The sequence below is a fragment of the Podarcis bocagei genome (assembly GCF_964188305.1).
Source record: "Podarcis bocagei genome assembly, chromosome: 1".
Lineage (NCBI taxonomy): Eukaryota > Metazoa > Chordata > Lepidosauria > Squamata > Lacertidae > Podarcis > Podarcis bocagei.
Window position 1 is genome coordinate 71,238,754 of NC_138125.1, and position 25,160 is coordinate 71,263,913.

Sequence of the window (25,160 nt, forward strand, 5' to 3'; positions counted from 1 at the left end):
TAATATGAACTCTACTGCTAAAAGCTTATTCACATGATAGTATTAAAGTACAAACTAGCTGAGGGAACTGTGACTTTGAGCTATATGTATGAGATTAATTTTAAAGCATTCCCATCTTCATCTGTTACAACTGATGTAGATGAGACACAGTTTATGACAGAAAGGATATGGCAAATTATTAAAAATTACTCTTGACACACATGGTGTTAGCACACAGCTTTTTCTTCGCTTTTAATCTCTGAATATGTTCCTAATTGACATATTATCCCATTTCTGGGCTTCACTATGTCATCTCTCACTTTAAATCAGCCAAGTAGATTGGTTGCTATTGGGAATAATAATCAGCAAAAAATGGAGACCACCAGAGAACAAACTGCTGCCTGTTTCATTTTGGAGCACTTGCTGTCATCATGCATAAAAGACTTGAAGAAAAATCTCATTGTTTGGATGTCTTAGAGTATATTTCAGAAGGCAGTGTCATGAGCTCTCTGATGTTTAATATAGTTAATTTTAGGGGGAATATGTCTTTATCTGTTTACATCACTTTAATTTTTCCTATAGTTTTCAGCACAGAATACACTTATTCAGTTGAGACCCAGATTTGGTTCTTTGAAAAACTACCTGACTTGTTATAAAGCATTTTGAAAACTTCCTAATTCAGCCTGGGTTCATATCTCAATTTGGAAAAAATGAAGCTTCATGCCTTCTCTCATTCACTATTGTAGGAAAATAAAAATGCCTATAACTTACCCCTCTTTTTGACACAATTGGATATTTGCAGGCATAGTTTACCTTGCTGTTTGTAAGTAGCTCAGGAATCTTTCTGTTGGGCACCCTTCAATCTATTTTTTTTAAACAATGAAACTCCTTGTTTAAAAAAAACCCTTGTGAGGGATGAATACTGCCAAATTTCAGAACAATTGGTGCAGTGAATTTCCTGGAAAGACAACCCTTACAGTTTAGAGTGGTTAAAAATGATGCATTTAATATCCCCTGTTGTTTTGTGTCCAATTTATATTAAAATAGTGTACATCATAGAGATGCCCCCAGCTAAGAAAGGTGCCAAATTTCAGAAGACTGGCTTATATTAATTTATGAATTGCTTGGGAGTTATTGATTCAGGGAGGTTTGTGCTAGGTTTTTTTCTTAGGATTTTAGTATGATAATGGCATACATTGTAGAGTGTTCCTAAGGAAGTAACCTGTAAAATTTCAGAAACTTGGGTACAGGGGCTAGGGACCTGAGATGAATGAAGAAGAATTTACAAAACTTCAGACTTTTGTTTTGCTAAGTTGGCTACAGTAGTGGCATGGGTGGGATTGTGTTGCTGATCTGGCTTCCTAACACTGCACACTGCTGCCAGTTATCAAGAGGGAGAGGGGCAAGGCAGCAGGGAGCTCGAAACAGTATATGCATAGTGTCAGGATCATCAGATATGCTTCCGCTGCATCTGCTGCCTTGCTTCCCACCCTTTTCTCTAACCAGTAACAGCATGTGGTGCTGGGACGCAAGGTCAGCAGTGCATGTTGCCATGCCATCCTCCATTGGTTGGCAGCAAAAGTCACTGAAACCAAGTGCAAAACAGAATTGATAAAGGTGACATTGCCTCTTCCTCCTCGCTAGCATGAAATACCTACTGATAACATAGTTCATAGGCCATACATAAATACTGTATTCTTAAATCGCTGTGACCTGCCCTGGGACCTTGTGGTGAGGGATGGGTAAGAAGTATGTTGATGATGATGATGAGTCTTTATCATCATTATCTCATATTTTTGTACTGCATATTTCAGGCAGAAAAACTACACTGAGATGGTAAATTTGAGAAGTGCTTAAGAGGAATTTGTACTTAGAACAGTAGCTACTTGGAGGCCAATGTAGTAGCAGAATAATATGATGGTACTGTAATAGTCAGCCTTAGTGAGCAGCTGAGACACTGCATGTTGCACTAGCTGCAGTTTACAGGTCAAGGGAAGTCCCACATAGACCACATTGTAGTAATATGGAAGTTACTAGCACATGGACAACAGTGATCAAGTTATAGAAATTAAATATTTAAAATAGTTATTACAATTACTATATTTTGGGGGTTTTTTACTTTTATTAAAAAGTGCCTCCTGCTGTCCAAGCTGAAGTGGAATCATAGAATCGTAGAGTTGGAAGGACCCTGAGGATCATTTAGTCCAACCTGTGGTACAGAACTATGTCACAGTCCCATATGAGAATTGAATTCGACCTTGGTATTATCAGCTCCTCTCTCTCTCTCTCTCTCTCTGTGTGTGTGTGTGTGTGAGAGAGAGAGAGAGAGAGAGAGAGAGAGAGATCCAAGGTTTTGTTTTCAGTTCCTTGAATTGTTTGTGTTGATCTGACTGAAGCAATATTGCTGAGCTATGTTCATTTCTTTCAAGTCTGAGTAATTCACAGTTTAATAAGAACTACAACATCTGGAGGTAACCACCTTGGCTCCCCCTGATCCATCTAACTGACATATGGAAGACTTAGGAGGGTGGCTATTCCCATTGTGTTTGGGGTGAATACATGTACCATCAAATCAAATATTTTTCCCCAAAAGTATTCTTGAACATGGAGTATTGCATTGGTCTTCTTGTGAGAGAGAATGCATTTCTAAACTGGAACCAAAAGATTAACTGGCTATGGACTTCTCGCTTTACACTGTGTGTTCAGAGAATGCATATACTGTTAGTGCTCACAATAAAGTAGTTTGAAAGTCATGTGTTTAATCAGATTATCCTTTTAGGCTGTGACTTCTGATAATGACATGGCCGGTAATACCTCTGTTTGTATATGTGACTAGCTTTGGTTTTCTAGGAATTTCTTTGATTGCTTTATCACATTGGAATTGTTAATCACATTCTTACTAAGTACCGTATTTTACGTGCTCTAAATGTGCTTAGAAGACTTGTATTAATTATGTTGCAAAGTAATTTTTGCAGTCCAAGGCTTTGCAGGAATTTTACATCGTTGCTTAATAAGAAGTCTTTATGAAAAATAGGTCCTTTCTTTCAATTTTTAGACACCGTTGTTGTTGCAAAAATTAAATAAAATTATATCTTGCTTATCTTCAAATTGAACCCGTTGTAGCTTACAATATCAGCTAGAATCAAATTGCAACAGTAAAATCAAGCTATACAGTTAATAAATACGATTATATAATAGCAAAACAACAATTAAACCATACATTGGGTTGGATTATGAGTAGGATTTCCACAAATGAAAGGGCAAATTTCATTTATGCAGCTGGTGTTCAAAAGGCAAATTCTATGCTAGGAATCATTAGGAACAGGAATAAATATAAAATTGCCAATATCATAATGTTGTCACACAAATCTATGGTGTGACTGCATGGGATGCTGTGTAAAATTCTGGTCTTCTCACCTCAAAAAGGCTATGTGGTCTCAAGCTCATGCTTCTGCATCACTCCTCCAGAAAAGCACAGTTAAAATGATCAAGGGGCTGGAGCAACTTTCGTATGAAGAAAGTTTATGGCATTTGGAAATTTTCAGTTTAGAGAAAAGGTGAGATAAGAGGAGACAGAGAGGGGCATAAAAATAAGCATGGTGTGTAGAAAGTGGATAGCACTTCTCCCTTATAATACTGGAGCTTGGGAATAATAATAATAAATACTGTGGGGTCCTGTTTTTGTTTGTTATTATGGTATGTATTTTTGTGTTTTTATATTGTAAATCGCCCTGCAGTCTTCAGGTGAAGGGCGGTATAGAAATTTAATAACTAATATAATAATAAATAATTTTGGACAAACCAGTAAGTACTTCACACACCACATAGTTAAATTATGGAATATACTCCCACAAGATGTAATGATGGTCACCAACTTGGGTGGTTGTTTTTTTTTTAAAAAAAACCATGGAATCATAGAATTTCAGAGTTGGAAGTGACCCCAAGGGTGCAACCCCCTGCAATGCAGGAATCTTAGCTAAATCATCCAAGACATGACATGGTATCCAACCTCTGCTTGAAAACCTCCAATGGAGTCCACAGCCTACTTGGATGTTCTTTCTGTAAGGCTGAAGACAGTATGATTGTGAATACCAGTTCCTGATAATCACAAAGGGAGAGAGCATTGTTGTGCTCATTACCTGCTTGCACACTTTCCTGTAGACATCTGGTTGACCACTGTGAAGACAAAATGTTGGCCTTGATGGGCCTTTGGCCAGATCTAGGAGGGTGGTTCTTTATAGTCGGCACTCGGATTGAGCAGAAGCTCCCACTGGAGGAAGTGGGCGGGGGATCAGTTGGGTGGTGGATGCTGCAAATTCATTGGCTTCATACATGGTATATGCTAATAGAGGATAGCTCTCTGTATTCATTTTAAAAAAGATGAGCCTATCTGAACAATAATATTCTTTCCCTAAATCTAAAATATTTAGGTAAGGTGATTTTGTTGTACTACTGGAGAAGTTCAGCAGAATCAGCTTGAACAAATGAGAAATGTGTTACCATATGTGGAATTATTGTTAAGGTGCCGAAAAATTTAAGTAGGTTTTTTTGCAGATGTAGAAAAACATTTTTCCTTCATTTTATCTACAAAACCTTGAATTGAAATAAATTGTTTTGAGATTCCATAATCCTAGAATTGTAGAGTTGGAAGTGACCACAAGGATCATCTAGTCCAACCCCTTGTAATACAGGAATCACAACTAAAGAATCCCAGCCTCTGTTTAAAACCTTCCAATGAAGGAAAGTCCACCACCTTCCAAGGTATTCCATTGCACTGTCGAACAGCTCTTACCATCAGAAAGTTTTTCCTAATGTTTAAGTGAGAATCTCATTTTTTTGGTAATTTGAATCCATTGATTCGGATTCCAGCCTTTGGAGCTGCAGAAAACAAGCTTGTTTCATCTTCCATATGGCAGCCTTTCATATAGTTGAAGATGTCTATCATATCACCTCTCAGTCTTCTCTTCTCTAAGCTAGACATATCCAGCTCTCTCAACCATTCCTCATAAGGATTGATTTCAATATGTTTTAATGGCTCTACCCCTACAGCTACATATTTCAAGTAATCTCCATGGTTTTTCCACCACAGAACATCCCGTTCTATAGAGTATTTTAGAATGCAGAAATTTAAGGAGTAACCACAGTTATGTGTTCAGTAGTGTGACACAGAGGGCAATAAACACCAAGATAAATTTATAACTTAAAACAGAGATAAAATAATTTCCTAGCAGCAGGTCAGATATATTGGCTGGAGACTGTTAAAGGCAAGAGGTTATCATTTATCTTAGACATAATTAATAGTACTATTCACCCAGGATGCACAGGAATTGCAAAATACGTTCCCAAATCCCATGCTAAAATGCAATTTGTCTGCCATTCTTTGGTGAATCAGCATCCTTCCTCCCCCCTTCTCTTTCTTGGTAGTTTCTACAGAAACAAAATTCCTCTAGTAGTTAATGCTTTAAAAAACATTTCTCTAATGTTTCATTTTTTCAAAACATAATAAAGAGAGAGCATACACTGGCCCAGTTTGTACGTCACATTAAGCCATAATTAAAACAAACTATGGTTTATTGTGAACCCACAGAATGCTGCCAGTGCTCACAGCAGAAAAGTGTTGCAGAAAAAGAAGCCCAAGTTTTGCTTGTCAAAGTGTCTGAAATTGAGCTTGTGGTTTGTTTGGAGAGAAACAAACCATGAACCTGGGTTCAGACAACATGACAAATTAGACTCCCCCCCTCTTTTGTTCATGGTGCTGCAGCAACGGAGTGGGGAAGGAGCACCACAGAAACGTTTGAACAGTATGCACAAATGCACTCCTGTGTTCCACTGCCTCCCGCAGTTTGGTCAAACTCATGTTGGTAGCTTCGAGAACACTGTCCAACCATCTCGTCCTCTGTCGTCCCCTTCTCCTTGTGCCCTCAATCTTTCCCAACATCAGAGTCTTTTCCAGGGAGTCTTCTTTTCAAGCAATGACAAACCTAGATAGCATCTTAAAAAGCAGAGACATCACCTTGCCGACAAAGGTCCATATAGTTAAAGCTATAGTTTTCCCAGTAGTGACGTATGGAAGTGAGAGCTGGACCATAAAGAAGGCTGATCGCCGAAGAATTGATGCTTTTGAATTATGGTGCTGGAGGAGACTCTTGAGAGTCCAGTGGACTGCAAGAAGATCAAACCTATCCATTCTTAAGGAAATCAGCCCTGAATGCTCACTGGAAGGACAGATGATGAAGCTGAGGCTCCAATACTTTGGCCACCTCATGAGAAGAGAAATCATAGCTTGTTTAAAATTATGGTGCAATGTGCTATGTGAACAAGCCCATTCTGATTTAGTGAGATTGTATTATCAATAGGTCACTGGTCTTGGACATTTTCAGAGCACATTTCCCAGAAATTAAAGGGGGAATTTGTTTTAAGTTGTAATGTTTTGTACCTTTGTGGATAATGCTGATTGTATAGTTTGTGCATTGTCATTTCTTCCTACTTGTAATTAAGCATGATCCTGTAAATAGCATATCAGAGATATGAAGAAATTAGTTGGCAGGGAAAAGGGAGTGTACAATCACTGGAAATTCAGAACGTTGTCTACAGTTTATTGTGTCACTTAGTGAAACAATGCCAGGAATGTTGGAAATGAAAGAACATGTATCATTCTTTGGCTTTGATTGTGGCTAGTATAAACTTTGTGCAATGTTTGCTTTAATTACCATATATGGGCTTTTGTAATTGGTTCTACAAAGTGCTTACTAATAGCTTTTTGAAGTGCAGCCATCTCCTCTGCTTAGCATTTTGTAAGGTAATGAGATCTGTCTATGCAGTTGGCTCATTTCTTTGTGAAGGAATAAATGTGGGTAAATCTCACTTTTCCCACAAAAAGAGAATTCTGTGATAGAAATTTTGCATGGGTAAGCATGGTTGAAATGCTGGAATTAGGGAATGATGACACTCTTTTCAATGTGAATTGAAAAGTTTAGGCTTCCTCTAGCTAGATTTCTTGCAGTTGTCCTTTTATGCAAAAATATGTAACTAATTGCATTTTAAAAAGCCATTTATAATACCTTATCTTTAGTGATGACATCTTGCACCATAGCCATATAATATTTGTCAAAATGCTTCTGATTTTTTTGCTGAGCACGTGGTTTGTTCTGTTGCTCAGACTTCAAGAAATGCCACGCAGAAGCGGAACAGCATGTAACCAGACTAATACAAATCCACAAAGATAAACATACTTTCAATAAACGTACAATATTTTCTGAACACATTAGGATGTATTATATCTACACATAATTTTACATGTGCAACAGTAAGACGTGCAGATGTTAACTTTATAGGCTCCATATGCAATGTCTGCAAAAAAAATACATTGCTTTGTTAGGAAACTACATAACAGTGTCAGGCAATAAGACTTGTGTTTAATCACTGGTTTTTAACCAGCTCCATTTAATGAAAAATATGGATCTTTTCTCTCAGATTTGGACCTAGCTATTTGAAACTATGCCTTCAGGATCTAGCTTGATTCCCTTTTCTAAAAAAAAAATCGGAAACATTATGGACATAAAAGCCTTTTCTCTTCCCATTTTTAAATATTTATTGGAATATATAAATATGCCACCTTTCATTTGAAATTGCAAGGTGGTGTACAGTAAAACACTCTCTCTCTCTCTCTCTCTCTCTCTCTCTCTCTCTCTCTCTCTCTAAATTATAATACAAAATAAAAACATCAGCCATTAGGCCAGGGCAGAGTTAAATTAATACAATTAACTTGTAACAGAGACCTGAGAAAATAAATGTGTTTTTAAAGGAAGTACAGTGGTACCTCAGGTTACATATGCTTCAGGTTACATACACTTCAGGTTACAGACTCTGCTAACCGAGAAATAGTACCTTGGGTTAAGAACTTTGCTTCAGGGTGAGAACAGAAATCGTGCTCTGGCGGTGCGGCGGCAGTGGGAGGCCCCATTAGCTAAAGTGGTGCTTCAGGTTAAGAACAGTTTCAGGTTAAGAACGGACCTCCGGAACGAATTAAGTACTTAACCTGAGGTACCACTGTACCAGAATGGCATCAGAGTTAGCATTGGCTTTAGTTTAGATGGGAGGTAATTCTACAGAGAGGGTGCCACGAATAAAAACATCTGAAAGGGTCCTTTGATCCGTGAAACTGAATCTCTACAGGCAGAAGGCATTGTTCATTGGGGAGGGCTTGTTTTCCATGGGATTGTTTCCTAATTTACAGTTAAACTGCAGTGCAGATTACATTCTCTGCTCTCTGACAAAGATAAAATAATATGTCCTCCATATCTTCCCATTCAAATCCAAAATATACTTTTGACAGAGAAGAGATTCCTGTTGAACCATACAAGAGTTTTCATTCAAATGCTGTATAGGTCATGCAGTTCTTCTTATTCACACTGTCTGTTACAAGTTGTTTGTAGGAAAATTACGGTACTTTTCATTTCTGCTGGTAGTGAAACAAAGGTTCACTGATTTTGTTGTGCCACACAGATGTTTGTCACTCTTACTCTTGGTAGCAAGATGGGAAACGATGCAGCGCATGGAAGATTAGTGTACGGTTCCTTCACATCTGTTTGTTTTACCTTCAAATAGCATGGTTTTTGTAGGAGTACCCAGCTGAAAGAAATGACTAAGTTGAACAGAATTTAAAAGTCTTCCAAGCCACTCCTATGTGTCATGGGTCATCCCTATATGAAGGAAGCCTGGAAGTACTTGCTGTAAGAATCTCCAGTGCCACCTACTGGTATTTCACCAAAAGAACTCAAGTAGAACCCAGTGTGATCTCAATCCTAACTTGCAGTGCCAGAGAATCTTATCAAAATTCACCTTTGTAGACATGTGGACTGTTTTTCATAATTTGATTTAGTAAAAGAAAACAATGTATTTCAATGTGTATCTGAAGAACTATGCATGCACACAAAAGCTCATACCAAGAACAAACATAGTTGGTCTCTAAGGTGCTACTGGACAATTTTTTTAATTTTTTAAAATATATTTCTACTGCCTTAGACCAACACGGCTACCTACCTGATGTATTAGGTGATTGTTAGGGTGTTGTTTGGGTTTTTTCCCTTTAAGTGAAACACTAATCTCCAACTGTTTCCACTATCTATTTTTACTAGATATAAAACTGTTTTCTATAAAAAGAAGTAACTTAGCAAACAATGAGAATGACTGGAATTAAGTCAGATTTTACTTAAGCAATGTAAATAATAATTGTGGTTCTGTTAGCTATTTCTAGCTCTTTTTTCTTTTTCTCCTAATGTAGTATAAAGCTGATCTCCATACTAATTATAGATAAGTCTGCTTGTAAGAATCAATTCATCTTACCTACTTGATGTATCGAATCTGAATAAGGTTTTGAAACTGGGTAATAGAAATGTTCTGAGAGGATTTACTGTGGGCATATCCATTGCTGTAAACACTGCTAGAGAGCATTGTGCAATGTTTGCTCTTAAATTATTTTAAAATGTATTGGTGGTTCCCACAGCAAGATGTTTATCCAATTTTAGAAAGTATTTTTCACTGATAATAGCTGACAGTCCTGTAGCACAGCATAGTACAAAGTGAAAATGATATTAGTCACTGCTATACCAAATACTGTTCAGGGCAACAAGACTTAATAAGCTTTGATTAGCTTACATTCAGAAGTTTCCGTTTGACCCTCCACTTTCCCCCAGGAAAACCTGCAGTTTAGCACTGAATCAGAATCAGGTTTTCCACAGATTTCCATTTGTTCTGATTTAACACTAAAGAACAGGTTTTTCCAGGGGGAAATGGGGGGGCAAAGGCAAATCCAGTCAGACCCATGCCTAGAAAGCATGGGACAAGCGAAAAACCGGTCAGACCCGTCCTTTCTAGGTACAGGAGAAGCAGAAGTGTAGGTGAGCTCTGTGTCTTGTTCACTACTGAGAAGCTTCCTATTTAAAGCTACTAGATTCAAGTCGGTCAGCTCATTCATAGGCCTTACCAGTATGTTAAGGATCACGATGGTTGACTTTACAAAAGATGATACACTTTTGTACAAGAAGAGGTACAAAATAGGTTGCCAACATATTAGCTAACATATTAGTAAAAGAGAATAAGCAAACTGAGGTACACAAAACAGGGTTTGGCCTGACATTGAATGTAATTTTAACAACTTGTACATTCTTCCATAACTTTATGGTCCAATAAAAAGGATAAACATGTATACATTTACTCTGACACAAAAGTGAGCTGTCCTTGCTATAAGGTTCCTTTAAACATGTTTGGTTGTTTTTATTTTTCGATTATTTATTGAAATTTTCAAAATGTTACAAAAAATAAAAAATTAAATAGAAACAGAAGAAGGTACAGAACAAAAATAGTTGACAAAGTAGAAAAAGAAAAAAGCAAACCCCTTCCCACCATATGAGTAAAGATTCAAAATATAAAAAGTGACACACAAAAAACAAAAAAAGAAAAATACAAAAATACATCGCAAACCGTTAAAAACATTTAAAAACAAATTCATTATTTTCAGATCCTTAACTGTCATTGCCTTCTTTCTTAGACCTCCTCCTCCTCCCTTTCTTTGTATCCTAGTTATTAATTATCCCAGCAAATCCTTTCCATGTTTCATAATATTCTGTCATTGCATTACCCTAAACTGTTTTAGTCTTATCTTTCTATAATAAAATAAACCTTAAAGCTTAAAACTTAAATCTTATCCTTACCAACTTCTCTTAACCATAATATTCTTTCATGATTCTTTGAACATCTTTGCTAAAGCCAAATAATTTCATTCCAACATTTTTCTAACATTCATCAATTTTATAAAGCAGTTCTAATGGTAGAGAAAAGAGATACAAACAGATCCAATCTTCATCCAACGTCCCTTCCTCCTGGTTCCGGGTTTTGTCAGTCCTTATTATCCCGTCAATCTAGCCCATTAACCTGGCAACCTTATATCCGAGGCCCTCAAGTCTCTTCCATGTCCCTTCCGCGGCTCTTCTTCATATTTGTAACTGTACTTTCCCTTATCTCTTGCTCGTGGTAACTCAAGCTTGACAATGTTTTTAACCCTTCTTGACAGGTCAGCCCCTTTTCCATGTTCAACACTGAATTCCATGTAGTATTTAAAAGCGTGTTTCAAAGACCCTCCAAAATTAAGAGCCCCCACAGTCCCAAACATCTCACGGCACATTGCCATATTTGAAAAGTCCAAACATCCCAGCATAGGGGGGTCAATCCAGCCCCCCATTTCCAAGCCGAGCCAAACTTTTCCTTTCCAAATCTGGCTTTTTCCAAGTTCATTTGTCAAATCCGAAAAATCATATTCCTGTTGGGCCTGTTCTGTCAAGACACACTCCTGATTTAATTCCTGAGTGGGCTCCCCATATTTTCCCACTGCCTGTTCAAAATTTCTAGTCGAAGTTGCCATCCAATTCACCTTTTCATGTAATTGTTCCAGTAGGGCATTTGTTTTATAGAGAGCACACAACAAAGCTTCTGAATACATTGTCCTGCAAGGTACATTGTCCTGCAAGGTCAGATGCCTGTTCCCATGGTTGTAATCTGTAACAGCTGCCGGCTCCCTGGAGTTAGTTACAGTTTCACAGACTTCCTCTAGGGGGAAAACTTCTATTTGTTCTTGCAACAAAGTTTCCCTTTTTAAAATACTTTGTCCATATATATTCCTTTAAAATGCGAAAGGGAACAGTGGAATCCCTATGTTTCTCTTCTTTTAGCTATCTGTCAAAAACACTTGTCTTTGGTCAATGGACTTCAAACGTCAGTCCTGACACCCCGCTCCAGGATGAGGACGGAGGAATGTTACTTTACTTTAAAGTCACTTTAAACAGTCCAAAAAGATCCCCCCTTCTCCTGCTGTCGAAGGGGGGTTCCACAATTTTAAATGGTGAAATCCAATCTTTTAAAAACAATTTTCTGAGCTCTAGTTTAAATTGTCTTTGCTTTATTCTGTTTACAAAAGAACGAAAGGCAGACTTCCTGTTTAGACCTTCCCGTTCCGTACCAAATTAGAATAGGTTTTTAAAATCCAATTCTTTCCTGCTCGCTAGTCCTTATTTGATGTCCAATTGTTCAAAATCTAAGTACTCACGGGTGCTTATTTTAAAGTCCAAATTGTCCCAGGAAAAAGGCAGCGCTCTCCGGCAACGGCTATGCGGCTTCGCTCCACGGAAATAGCAGACTCACAGCACCGCGCCACTTCCCCCTCTTCACTTCGGAGCCCGTTAGTGGGTTCCTTAGCGGGTTGGGGGGCACTAAAGGTGCCCGTCGAGTCCCATGGTCACAGGCTTCATCCGCCTGTGATTTTTAAAAGGGTCCCCGCTTCGCCGTAGCGGAGAAGACCCATTTCCTGCGGAGCTAGTCCCTCCAGTTCAGAGGGAATCCGCCATTGCCGGTGGTGCCACCCCGGAAGCCCTGGTTGTTTTTATTTTTCATGCCATACAGTTTGAAAAGAAAATCCCTGTCTCTCATATAGATGTAGAGATATGGCTTGCTGTGATCATTCAAGGTCCTGAAAATGTAATGTTTTCGAATTTAAAAATCCTATTTGAACTCAAATTGGTTTTTTAATAAAAAAATAAAGTTGAAAGTCTTAATTTAGCTAATACAGGCTGCTATGTTAGCAGCAACTCAACAACAATTAATATTCAAAGAAAACATCACAGAAACAGCAAATGTGTATGCCAGTGACATTCATTATTCAGCTTAATTATTCATGGACAGCTCCAGTCAACAGGCATCAGAGCATTGTAAACAGTGAGGTAGAAGGAACAAAAACTTCCTTTTCATTTGTACTCTTTTGCTATAGCCCAGTAGTTCAATCTGCCCTTTAGCTTGGATAGTAGGTCCCAGTGTCCTCTCCTGGTAGGATAGCTACAGTAAGAAACAAGTTGATGTGTATTTGAATTCTCCTGAGAATGGTTGCCACTCCTAGGCTACAAACAAGTACTACTGGCATATCCAGTGCAAGCCAAAGCATGTTTTGCTGCTGTCACACTGCTAGAAATAATGATTTTGAATAAAAATTGCAGAGGTCAGTACTAGAACCTTTTGAGACAGTCAGCAAAACTGGAACTCAGGTTTCATGTTTTGAAATACCAATCTCTCTTTACCACCTACCTGCAGCTTTTGGGGCCTGCCCAGTCCTCTTGTCTAGGAAGCAACAGCTGATTGGGGTAGTAATTAGTGAGAGACCAATCCAACAAATCCCAGTGGGCCGTTGAGGTGTGATTCTCTACTGCCCTTGGCATTCTGTCTACTGAATGACATGATGTAGGATGAAATCTATGGGTAGGATTAGAAATATCATAAGTTCACAGATAGAGCTACATGAGTTCACACTTTTATTGAAAACTGCTATGTTGAGATAGCTTCAAAGAGGAGCTTTTGACTAACTTGTAGGAAGCAGAGTTGCTTTTGCTTTCAAAGTAGAAGTTTCCCCTTTGTGTTTTGTGCAAAAACTGTGCTTAGCTATTTTATTTGCTTGTTTCAATAAGTCATCTTGGAAACCGTGAGGTACAAATTGCATGGTAGTTCCTTTAAAGTTCTAATGTTTTCATAAAAGCTATATTTTATTTTAAATTCTAGGACATATTTGGGTTTTATTTTAAAAAATACTATTTCTCCAAAAGGTGATCACCATCTTATCTGTTGACTGAAGTATGTCTGTTTTCATAGGGATCAAGAGAAACAGAAGGAGAGGAGGAGACAGGTTTGATCCAGCCCGCAGAAGTATTTGCTCCCAAAAGCCTGGTGTTGGTGTCCAGATTAGATTATCCAGAAATTTTCAGGGTAAAGAACCTGTCATTTATAATGTGCCATTGTACAAAATTGTTGGATATTTGATAAGTAACAGTGGCAAGTATTCTTGAACTGAAATATATTTACACTGTTATGAGAATTTAGACAGCACAAGGAGAAATAGCCTGCATTTTATACAAATCACATTTCACTGGTACATCAATGCTGTGCACTTTTTATTCACAGAAGCATTATATTCAGAAGCACATATATACCAAATAAATATTTAGTTATCCCAGCCTAATGTCAGGGCTAAGCCATAGGCAACTGTCAGAGTTGCACTGGTGAATTGGAACCAAGGGACCAAGAGAGGAGTTGAAGCCAAAGAACACATCAAAACCAGAAAGAGCATCTTGCTCAGGCAAGGTCCCATCCCACAAAAGGAAGCCTTTATAGCCTTCCTGTCCAGATGATAATCCAAGCTGCAGTTCTGACGGCTCACCACAGGCAGCTGCCGCAAACTGGTTCTAGCCCTGGAATTTCCTAGCTACTCATATAGAACTAAAAATGTAAACTTCAGAGCAATTAGTTTGGTCAAAGTAATTGAGTTGATTCACTTACATAGCTTAATGCTGGTTCTGATGCAACAGCTGATTCAGTAAACAAGCAACTGGTTAGGTAGCAAAGTGGGGGAAATATTTCAGCCTCACTCAAAACTCTTTGCACTCCAAATGAAATGGTTAAATGTTTGGCACAAGACTAATAAAAAAATGTTTTTATTTAAAATTTGCAGTACACGACTATATTTTTGATTATGCCCAATATGTTATTACTTACACACGACTTTGAGACTGAGCTTCTAGATAACTCAAGCTATGGAGCTTCTTAATAGCAGTCCTTAAGTTTAGTATGGAAAGCCTCAGCAGTAGCTGGCCTTGCAGCCTGCAACTTTTATTTCTGAGGCTCATATGCGGTACACAAACAGCAACGTCTTTAAAAAGCCTTCCTTATACTTATGTCACTCAAAAATTAGTTCTTCCCCCCTCATTCATTCAACTTCCTCCTCCTGAAGGAACCCAGGGTGGTGAGCACATCCATAATAAAACTCAGCCCAGCCGCTGATCTTAGGGGTGCCAGGAACAGTTTCCTTCAGCCATCAAACAGGGATGTTTTCAAATTCCTCCTGCAAGTCAGTAATGAGGGTGACAGGAGGGCCACAAATGGGGAACTGCTACTGAAACAACCCTGCCATGGGTCAGAGCAGCTCCCAGTGACAGCTGTACCAACAAGGCTCACTTGCCAACCATCCAGTCTGAGTTGGCTCATATTATGAAAAACCCTGTTTTAGGTACTTGGGTCTCAAGCTGTTAAGGGCTTTAGATGCTAGCACTAATGTCTTGAATTAGGCCTGGTACTTGCAACCTGAGCAGTGTTTTCAGAACCAGTGATATATGGTCCTATCGGGCTACCCCACTTACTAGCCTAGCAGCCACATTCTTCAATAGCTACAGCTTCCAGACCACCTTAAAGGTTAACCCTAAGTATTATAGTATCCCAAATCGGAGGTCACTAGAGCATGGACAACTGAGCAAAACTATCGCTTGCAGGAATGGTCATAGACAGCAAACCATCATAAGCTGGGCATAAGTTCTGCTAGCCACAGAAGCCACTTGAGACTCTAGTGACAAGTTGGAATCCAGGGGTATGCCCAGACTGTGATCCTGTTCCTTCACAGGGGAGTGCAGTCACCTCGCAGAACGGATCACACACCTAATTCCCAGAAACAGGAACCACCCCCCACAACACTTCCATCTTAGCAGGATTTAAGCTGAGTTTATTGGACTCTATCCAGTCCATCACTACCTCTAGACACTTGCCCAACATCTTCACAGCCTTTCTTGATTTCAGTGGAATGCAGAAAGCTGCGTTCATCAGCATGTTGCTGAAACTATGCTCTAACCCCCAGACGAGGGCTCCCAACTCTTTAATATAGATGCTCAATAGAAAAAGGAAACAGAATCGACTCTTGTGGGGCAGCCCTATGGGAACCAGCCATGGTGCTAAGCACCAATCTCCTAGAACTGTCTGGTAGCAACCCTGCAGGTAAGAGCAGAACTAATGTAACACATTACCACCAACTCCCATCTCCTTGAGTTGCTTCAGAAGAACACCATGGTCAATTGCATCAAAAGCTGCTGACAGGTAGAGGCAAAGCAACATTCTCTTTTCTCACTGCTCATAAAGATCAGTCATGGTTATCAATATGGTTTCAGTTCTAAAACCAGGCGTGAAACTACTACTATGGAAACATACTACTGATAAAGCTATATAGTTCTAACTCAAAAGCCTTAGATTGCACTTTAATTAAGCAAAATATTTTTTTCATGTATAAATATTCCAAAATTGCATTCCTTATACTACAGATGTATATTTTCTAATAATTATTAGTATTATCTTTTCCCCCCGGTTGCAATGTAATATATTTTTATTTCATGTTTTAGGCTTGCCTTGGCTTGGTCTACACTGTGTATGTGGACAACCTGCATGTTTCACTGGAGAGTATCATTGCAAATCTCTGTTCGTGCTTTGTCCCTGCTGCTGGAGGGTCACAGGTAAATAGGAAAAAAGGGTATTTATTCAGCTAATTTGATTTATGAAGAAAGCAAAAAATAAATTCTTTAAATATTTTGATTTAATAGAGGACCATAGTTCAGTTGAGTATGTCCCAGTGGCCCGTCTTCTAAAGAGAGCGAGAATTCCATTCCACCATAAGGTCAAAGGGTTAATTCTGTCATTTCAAATTCCTGTTTCAAGGCATAGTATGAATTCAGAAACATTGCTGTAGAATTCAACCTTTTTTATTACCAGTGCTTCAAAATATTTTATGTTTTTTCTTGGTTTGCATGAGATACTGGGGAGCGGAGTTTTTCTGTTCTTTGAACTTGATTTTATTGGGTCAGTCCTGGTGTAGTTCATTGTTTCAGTGGACCTACCACATAGTCTTCAATGATAATGCAGATTTCAATGAAAGACAACGATGATGAAATTAGGTTTTAAGAAAACCATGCTCTGTTGCATACTAGTAATTTGTGCCTTAAGATGAAAAATAGTTGCACAGAATTCACATGTAAGTATGGATGATTTTGTCATGATAAAGGTAATTCAGTTGCTATAGCAAATTTCAGAAGTGGGGTGTGATTGTGAATACCATCATCAAGAGCCTTTTCCTTCCCATTTCCCTATTGCCAACATATTCTGCTGATAGTACCCTGGATCAGGGAAGGGGGGGGGGACTGAAATGTCCTTGTCATACTTTGAGCTGGTAGACTGTACTGAAGAATGAGTAGTGTGTTACCTAGAAAAGAAGCCAGAATTTCTTCTTCCCATTTCCTCATAAGTTAGCTTCATTCCCAACTCTTGCTTGTACATTACTGTAGTTTATATACTCATTGAAAGTAGTGCTGACATAATGACTATTTGACCAATCTACTATATATCATATATACATTTTTTTCTTAACCCCCATGCTTCAGTCCTTGCGCAACACCCTCTCTTTAGAGCACATGCTTTGCAGTCCTGGCATTCTTAGCCTAAAGAAGGATCAGGTAGCAGGTGATGGGAGAGCTGCTGCCACTGAGAGTAGATGGACTCTCAGTCAAACCCAGTATATGGCACCTTTCCAAGTAGTACCCAATGAAGTAATTGTGCTTGCAGAATGACTTCCACTTGCACAGTGGAACTTGCCCTCCTCCTCCTCCCAAATCTTGGGGGAACCCTATAGTGCATTTGGTGCATCTGTGCAAAGGGTTCATAGGGTAAGGAGAGGGATGGGAAGTTGTGTTAGCAGAAGTCATTCTGCAAACGGAATTACCGTGTTGGATACAATGCTTTATGCTTTTTCTCAGGCAACTTATCCTGTAGCCTGCTTTAGTAAGCATGAATCTCTGTATACTTCTGTTCCTCTTGCCTCTACTTGACTTGACAGAGCCATTTCCACACTCCTTCCATTTGTTTAGTTGCTTCCTTTCCAATTCTCAGAGGATTGCCTGGCTTCGATGAACAGGGATCTTTCATTCTTTTTCATGTTTTATGGACATGGAAATGGACTTACAACCAAGATTACTAGAAAATGGACTTACAGACAAAGCAGCCAATTCTTGGATGCCTTTTTGCATTGTCAGAAATAGTCAGAAAAAGACTATTTTCTTTTCTTTCTTTTTTTAAAGCAGACTTGCAGGAGCCTGATACTATAGTGCCACATGAGTGTATGTGTTAACCCTCCACAGTCCCAAAACAATCCTCCCTTGAGCTGCTATTTTCCTCAGTAGAGGGAAACTGATGTTGGCAACAATGACAATGATTTTATTTGGGGTTATGGCTCAGGGAGAAAGGATTAATTCCCTCTCCCACACTCTGTGGTCCTGATCTTGACCAGCCCTTCCCCGCAGCTGCTGCTAAGTCACCCCAAAGTCCATTGGGTCCTTTATCTTCTTGGAGAAGATAAGCCCTGGTAAAAGACTCATGATGCTGCAAAGCCCAGGGAGAAGTGAGATACCTCCCCACCCCATCAGTGTTCTCTGTGATTCACAGAACACTCGGTTAGTGATTGGTGGCAAGAGAGGGACAAGTGTTTGTTCACTGTGCTCACAGCAGTTGCTAGAACTAGATTGGCAACATGACAACCGTGTTTGGGGGCCCAAAATTGTAGGATATTGAATAGTATGCAATTGTAAACACATAAACAACAGTTTGACTTAATTAATATACATCTGATGACAATGGTTCAAAAACAACTCTCCTCATATTGCATAAGCAATAATAGTGTATTAATATATATTTCTACAGAAGCTGTTTTCCTTGGGAGCAGGAGACAGGCAACTGATACAAACTCCTTTACATGATAGTCTTCCTGTCACAGGGACCAGTGTGGCTCTTCTGTTTCAACAATTAGGTATGTCTGTTTTGGGGTTATTATTATTATTATTATATTTTGCCATTGTTTCTAAACTGACTGCACATATGTAATAGTAACTTTTGCTGGTTTTGAGTTTCAAAACCTAAGATGTTGCTTTTTCTGTATTTTGGAACATAGTTGTACATGTCCTAATGATGATCTGAATGTAACCTGGGTGTCTTGCAGCTGTATCCAGTTTGATTAGTACTTTACTGCTGTATCACTCTGCATGCGTGCACACACTTGAGACAAATGAGTCTGAAGTAGTGCAAATCACAATGACTTGAGGAATTTATCACACCTAGTAGATGTGTTTCTGTCATACCATAATATTATCATAGATCTAATCTGTGATATTTCTTTCTGTACTTTTTTCTTCTTCAGCTGCTTGTTTCTTTGCTGTGCAACCTTAATATTTCTTTTGGTTTTTTTAACTAAAGTTTAAAATATCTCTTTGTAGCTGAGAAATTAAACCAAGTATTAAACATTTTTTTTCCAATTTAATTCCTAATGGTGAACATATTGCAATAAACAGGGACAAATTAGAAATGCAGCACACAGGGAGGGTGAAATATGCACAAGGTACCAAGTTTTCAATGGAAGCAAATCTGTAAAGCCTGGTTTTGGGAGAGAAGATACATAACAGCTCCTTTATGCAAAGAAAGATACAGTACTTGGATGACAGCTTGTTGAGAAATGAAGCTAAATATTTTTTGTACTTGCATGGGGCATATATACTGTGCAGTGAGTCAGCTTTTACCCCTTGCTAAGATATACTCCCATCTACTGGATGAAAGTTGAGGTATAGTGTTGCCATAAGTGGCAGGAAAATTATCTTTCTAGGTTCATAGTGACACCGGACCTGGAGGGTACATGTGCTTTCCTTGTGGTTTTGCTCTGTTCCTCGAACAACAGAAGTATAGCTGTGATGTGTGATGTGCCTTCAAGTAGAGCTCCCTGCAGAGTACCAAGAAAGAAGCACCCTGTGGGCACATTTTTCTCTGTCGTATCTCATTGGAAAGTCATGTGGCAGTTGTAATAGCACTCAGCAGTTAACTCCCCCAAAACCCTCAAGCTCTTACTGAAAAAATAATCCTTATGGCATTTGCACCTGAAAGCCTTCTTTACTCAGTTGGATGTTTCAGCGCAAATCTAGAAACAGTAACAAGGGGTGAGTGAATGTTTACACTAAACAGTACACAGGAAGCTGCCTTATAACAAGTCAGACTGTTGCCTCCTCTACCTCAGTATTGTTGGCATCTTCTCCAGGGTTTTATACAGGAGACTGCCCAGCCCTACCAACAGACATCAGGGATTGAAACAGGGACAAGTGTATAATCTGCTACAGAGATACAGTCCCTTTCCCAGTATATTGCTACTTTAGCTGATGACAGTTTCATTGGTCTGCTATGTAGTAAATTAACAGAAAAATATGTGTTTAGTACAGAAGCTGTGAGGTTTCTGGTGAGTTTTTTTTACTCCCAGGGTAAAAAAACAAACAACTACAGCCATGCATGTTCTTGGAGTCATGGCAGAACAGCATGTTCCATGATATAAATTTTATGGTGCAAAGCAGCTGTGGGTGACTTTAGATTGAGCAGAAGTCTGGCATTTCCAGCTGTTTGTCTACTCACCCCCCCCCCCCCGCTTCCATTGCTCTTTTCCCTAAGGAGTAAAAAATATAGATCTAAATATATTTACTTCTAGAGGTGAAAAAGCAGCATGATCTTAAGCACACAAATGTTGGCAAAGAAACAGTTAAAATGTCCCTTTCTACCTTCACTAGCCCACTTGCCCACTGCTGAATCTGAATCCACCAGCAGCTGCTTTATAGTATAAAAGAAAGCCCTTGGACTGGTAGACCAACCACAGAGCTTACACTTAATGTTCTCGGTCTAAGGTAAAAAGCCAAAATGAAACAGGTATTACAGAATGTTTTGTTCACTTGTACAAAAATGTGCTGAGTAACAAGTTTGGGACATTCACTAACTCATTTATGAGTAATTTACTATAGTTTCATTGTAGTTTTTGAGCCACTTACACAGGAACCAGAACATTGGCACAAACATACTTTTTTCCCCTTGAGAAAATTCTATGGTAAGAATATATCCGCATCTGTTGAAGACTGAAGAAGTTCATTGTGATGGCGAAGAAGTTAGCATATTAGCTTTTCCATGGTCAGTGAAAACATAAATTTTAGTGTCCACTAATTTTAAGCAGACCATTTGCAACAAAAACTAAATTTAGGAAAGATGTTTAGCTTACTCTGTCATAGCCTACTCGTGGTTCTGCTTCTGTTACAGATTGCTTTCAAATGTTAAAATAAGCCTTATGCGGGAATGAAAGACTGGAAAATTTTGAAACAAGTTTCTCAGACAGCATGAATGCACCCCAAGCCACAGAAAATTCATGTAAGTGGTTGGAGTTGGAAAACTAGCTACCCTCACAATACTGACAAACAAATTGTAGAGTATCGTTATCTAAAGCCATGCTGTGGAATGTTTGGAAAGACTTTTGGCTTAGCCTCCCTTTTGCATAATTCATCATCATTGATTTTCAATGAATGCAAATGAATTATTGTTGCCTAGCACTGGCATTTTTCTGGAACTCACCCAACAAATTTCATGGTTTTGGAGGTAGAGGACAAAGGCAGTTGAGCATTTATAGAGCACCTTTGGTAATCTAGGAGAGGTACTGGACATGTTGCTGGATTGGCTTAGAAGCCTATTGAATATTATTCATATGTAAGAAACCTGGCTTTTCAGCTGAGGAAGAACAACATTCAGGTGGATTTTACTTTACTTACAATCAATGCTATTTTTCTAGAAAAAGAGGTGCCAGAAGTCACCATGTACGCCTCCTTTGTTCTCTTAGAATGCCAATGGCGCTCAGCTGAGAGGTACCGGAACTGAGTTCCGGTGAGTTCATACTGGAAAGAAGCCCTGCTTACAATTTTATAGGACGTTGACATGGGAAGCTAAACAATGCAGTGAATCCCTGGTTTTGTTAGGAGTTAAGTGGAACAAGGGTTTACACTTGTGATAAAGTGTGACTGGTGTGTACACTTAACATTTTCCATCCATTGCTCTCCTGCTTTCTTGCCAACTTTATTTTTACTTTGAATTGCTCTATGCCAAGTTGTCAGTATGGATTCTTAATTACAGTTTTTCATTATTTGTGCTTTCCCCTCCCCTTGGAACCAAACAAGTCAACACAGATAATAAAAATACAAATAGAGCTGAGCGAAAATGTTTCTGTATGGGAAGCTGGGGTTTTGTTGTTAAAATCTTCATCAGTTTCAGAAGGGTCCCACATTTCACTAATTTGGGGGTGGTGGTTTTGAAAGAGCTGCAAGAGTTCAGTTATTAGAATGATCCCTGATTAGCTAGAATTACCCATGTGATCTGTATCAGACAGTTTTCACCAATCTGATGCACTCAATATGCTTTGGACTAGAACTTCCATAAGCTGCAACCAGCATGGCCAATGGACAGGGATGCTGGGAGTTGTGACCAAAACATCTAGAAGGTCCCAGGTTTGGGAAGGATGTTACAGAAAGTAAATGTGCTTTATTTGCTGTTGTGACATCATAATATCCAGTATGGTAATATGACTCTATGGATCACTGACTCAAATGGCACAAGTGCAGATGATATGAAAGGGAGTGGCAGTGGCTTTGAAGAGTTGTGAAAGGGCACAAACTAATTAGGGGTTTTCAGGATCTGTTTGGCCCTCCATGACTACTTTTGTAAAAAGCTATAAAAGAATATTGAAAAGTGAGCAAACTATAGAGAGTGTTCTATGAGCCCCTAGTTCTGAGAAAACATTAATTCATTTTTCTCAGACATAATAGTGTAGGAATAGCTATAATTAACAAAATATGGTTGTCTTGGGCTGTATTATATGATCTCTGTTTATTTAAGCCTCAATATATCCTTCATGCCTTTTATAAAATAATCTGTTTAAACTCAGACCAACTTTCAACTCTGATTATGTTTAATTCTATTCAGATGTTAATGTACTAAAGGTCATTTATTTGAAATTGATAAAAAAGACACTGGATTAATAACTAGTTTTTTAAAACATTTCTGCATCATTTTTTCTAGTCTTTTGCATGCAGACAGATGAATAGTTACATTAGTCTGGGAGGCTTGGCATGGAATGGTGGGATCTTCATTCTATTCTTTCTTTGTTCTAAATTAAGGCCTGTAATCTAAATATAGAGCAGTTTTGCAGCAAGCTAGTTATACCCAACCACCCTAGTGCAGCTACTTCCTCTGTGAAATAAAGAGGCACCTAGTTGCTTAAATCTCTGCTTCCACCAACCACAATTCTAAAAAATTAAGATTAAAGCAGTAATTGTTTCTCACCCCTTAATGGCAAACAAATTTATTAGTAACTAGTCCTCTATAAAGGGAACTAGTATTTTTATGAATGTCGCAGTGCATTCTTTACATATTAAATGTGTCCTATGGAAAGCAAGAGTTATGAGAGAACAAACCTAAAATAAACGTTGAAACATGTTACTAGAGCTGCATTTGCACAGACATGAGCTGCCTTTAACAAATTGTTCCCATATGTTTACCAAATACAGAGTAGTCAACAATTACAAAACAAATTCATCATTTTTTACTTTGGCTATATTATTTAGAGAAACATTGTGCAATGGTGATGTGTAACCCACCCAAACCCCCTTTCCAGAAAAAGGAAGGCTTTGTAACACCACCCAGGACACATTGTCTCTGAACAGACAAATATCCAGGGCACCAACCTACATTTGAGGGCAATAGTCCAAAATAGTTTGAATCATTAGTAATCCATGAAAGAATGAAACATAATTTTAAAAATAGGCTTTATTTTAAGATATCTGTTTATGATAAATTGACAAGAGGCAGACTTATTATTCCCCAGATATTGAAAGTGATATCACTTTTAAGAGCTTTACTTGAGCAGTGAAATCAAATAACCTATTTTTAAACTTGGTTTCAGTTAAAATCATGCCTAGAGGGAGAATCCCATTTTCCAGATTTTTTTCAGCCGCAGTCAACTATATGGGTCCATCTGAAAAATAATAAATTGTCCAGAATTACTAACCCTATTGTGGGTCATGTTGACTAGAGGTGTGTGAGTGGGGTGGAACTGCTATCATTCACATGGAAACCTTCAGGCCTACATTGGAACTACAGCCATCAGGACTAGCTTACAACTATAACTTTTCTCACTAGGTTCAGTTTGTATTTTTTCCTGGTCTGTCAAGATCACCATAATTAAAGGCCTGAGTTGCTTTATGAATTCAGACTGGGCTGTGGAGTTGCAAGCAGCTTACTACAAGAGTTGAAAGTCAGCATGGACAGTTCAGTTGGTTAAACCGTGGTCCTGATAATGCCAAGGTTGCAGATTTCATCCCCATATGGGATAGCTGCATATTCCTGCATTGCAGGGGGTTTGGACTAGATGATCCTTAGGGTCCCTTCCAACTCTAAATTTTATTATTCTACTAAGATCAACAAATACACATCTGAACAAAAAATTGTTAACATATGGTATCATTTACATCTAGTAATATTAACTAAAATTTAAAATTAGCTGGCATAGTTTCATGGACAGTTATTTTCTGCATCTAGATTAGGAGCAGACCGCTGAAAGACAAAGGACCACTTTGAACATTGCATGGCAAGTGTATATATTGCAGACCTAACAGTGTTTCTTGGCAAATACATAATGCATAAACAACAGATAAGTGTCTGTAAAACACTCATGTACACACTTGAGGAAACCACAGCAAAGTCAGCTAAAAATAACCAAGTATCTATTCCTGAACCTGTAGCTATAATTTGAATTTGATGTGTTGCTGTCTGAACATGGATGAACCCAGAGCAAATGCAGTTGCTCCCTGATATATTAATTCTTCAAACTTCTGGAAAGTTCACAAATCTTGTTGCTCTGGGGTCCTTTGGCAGGAAGGGCAGGTTAACATTTTAATTAACTTATGAAGCTAGTTCTCATTATTTATTTGCTGAGCCTTTTCTTTGAATATTATAAACAGTTTATTTTTATTTATTTTATTTTACTATGTACTGTAGTAACATGCTGCTTGGGCCAATATCTCCCTAAATAAACCGTGAACCATAGGATTCAGAGCTGTCCATCTCACTTCTAAATATACTTAGTGGCCTAGGTGTTTTGGCCTGAGAAAGCAAGTGATTTAGAGGAGGAAAGGAGAGTTGGAACTGAACACATATGTACACACACAAAACAAATGTAGCAGTAATTTTACAAGTCTGAAATAATTACAAGTTTAAATTTTAATTTCTTGCTGCAAAAGAGGATGAGAATCTCTGTTTGAATGCCCACAGTTCATGATTACTGGAATTCACAACTTCAGTACTGGACTATTACAAATATTCAGTACTTTTTAAAGTAGTAATTTTAATTTATGCATACAGAATAAACAGCTATCTTAAATTTTGAAGTTCAA

General features: G+C 38.4%; 1 protein-coding gene across 2 annotated transcripts in view; it reads left to right on the top strand.

Annotated features, from left to right (window-relative positions):
* SBF2 (SET binding factor 2) overlaps positions 1-25,160 on the top strand; it is a 224,057-nt gene that overhangs the window by 94,971 nt on the left and 103,926 nt on the right. For both annotated transcript variants that reach the window (XM_081194537.1, XM_081194538.1), the window contains exons 4-6: positions 13,666-13,779; positions 16,230-16,340; positions 18,574-18,679. In XM_081194537.1, coding sequence (XP_081050663.1) covers positions 13,666-13,779; positions 16,230-16,340; positions 18,574-18,679 — 331 coding nt within the window. The remainder of the gene's footprint in view (positions 1-13,665; positions 13,780-16,229; positions 16,341-18,573; positions 18,680-25,160) is intronic.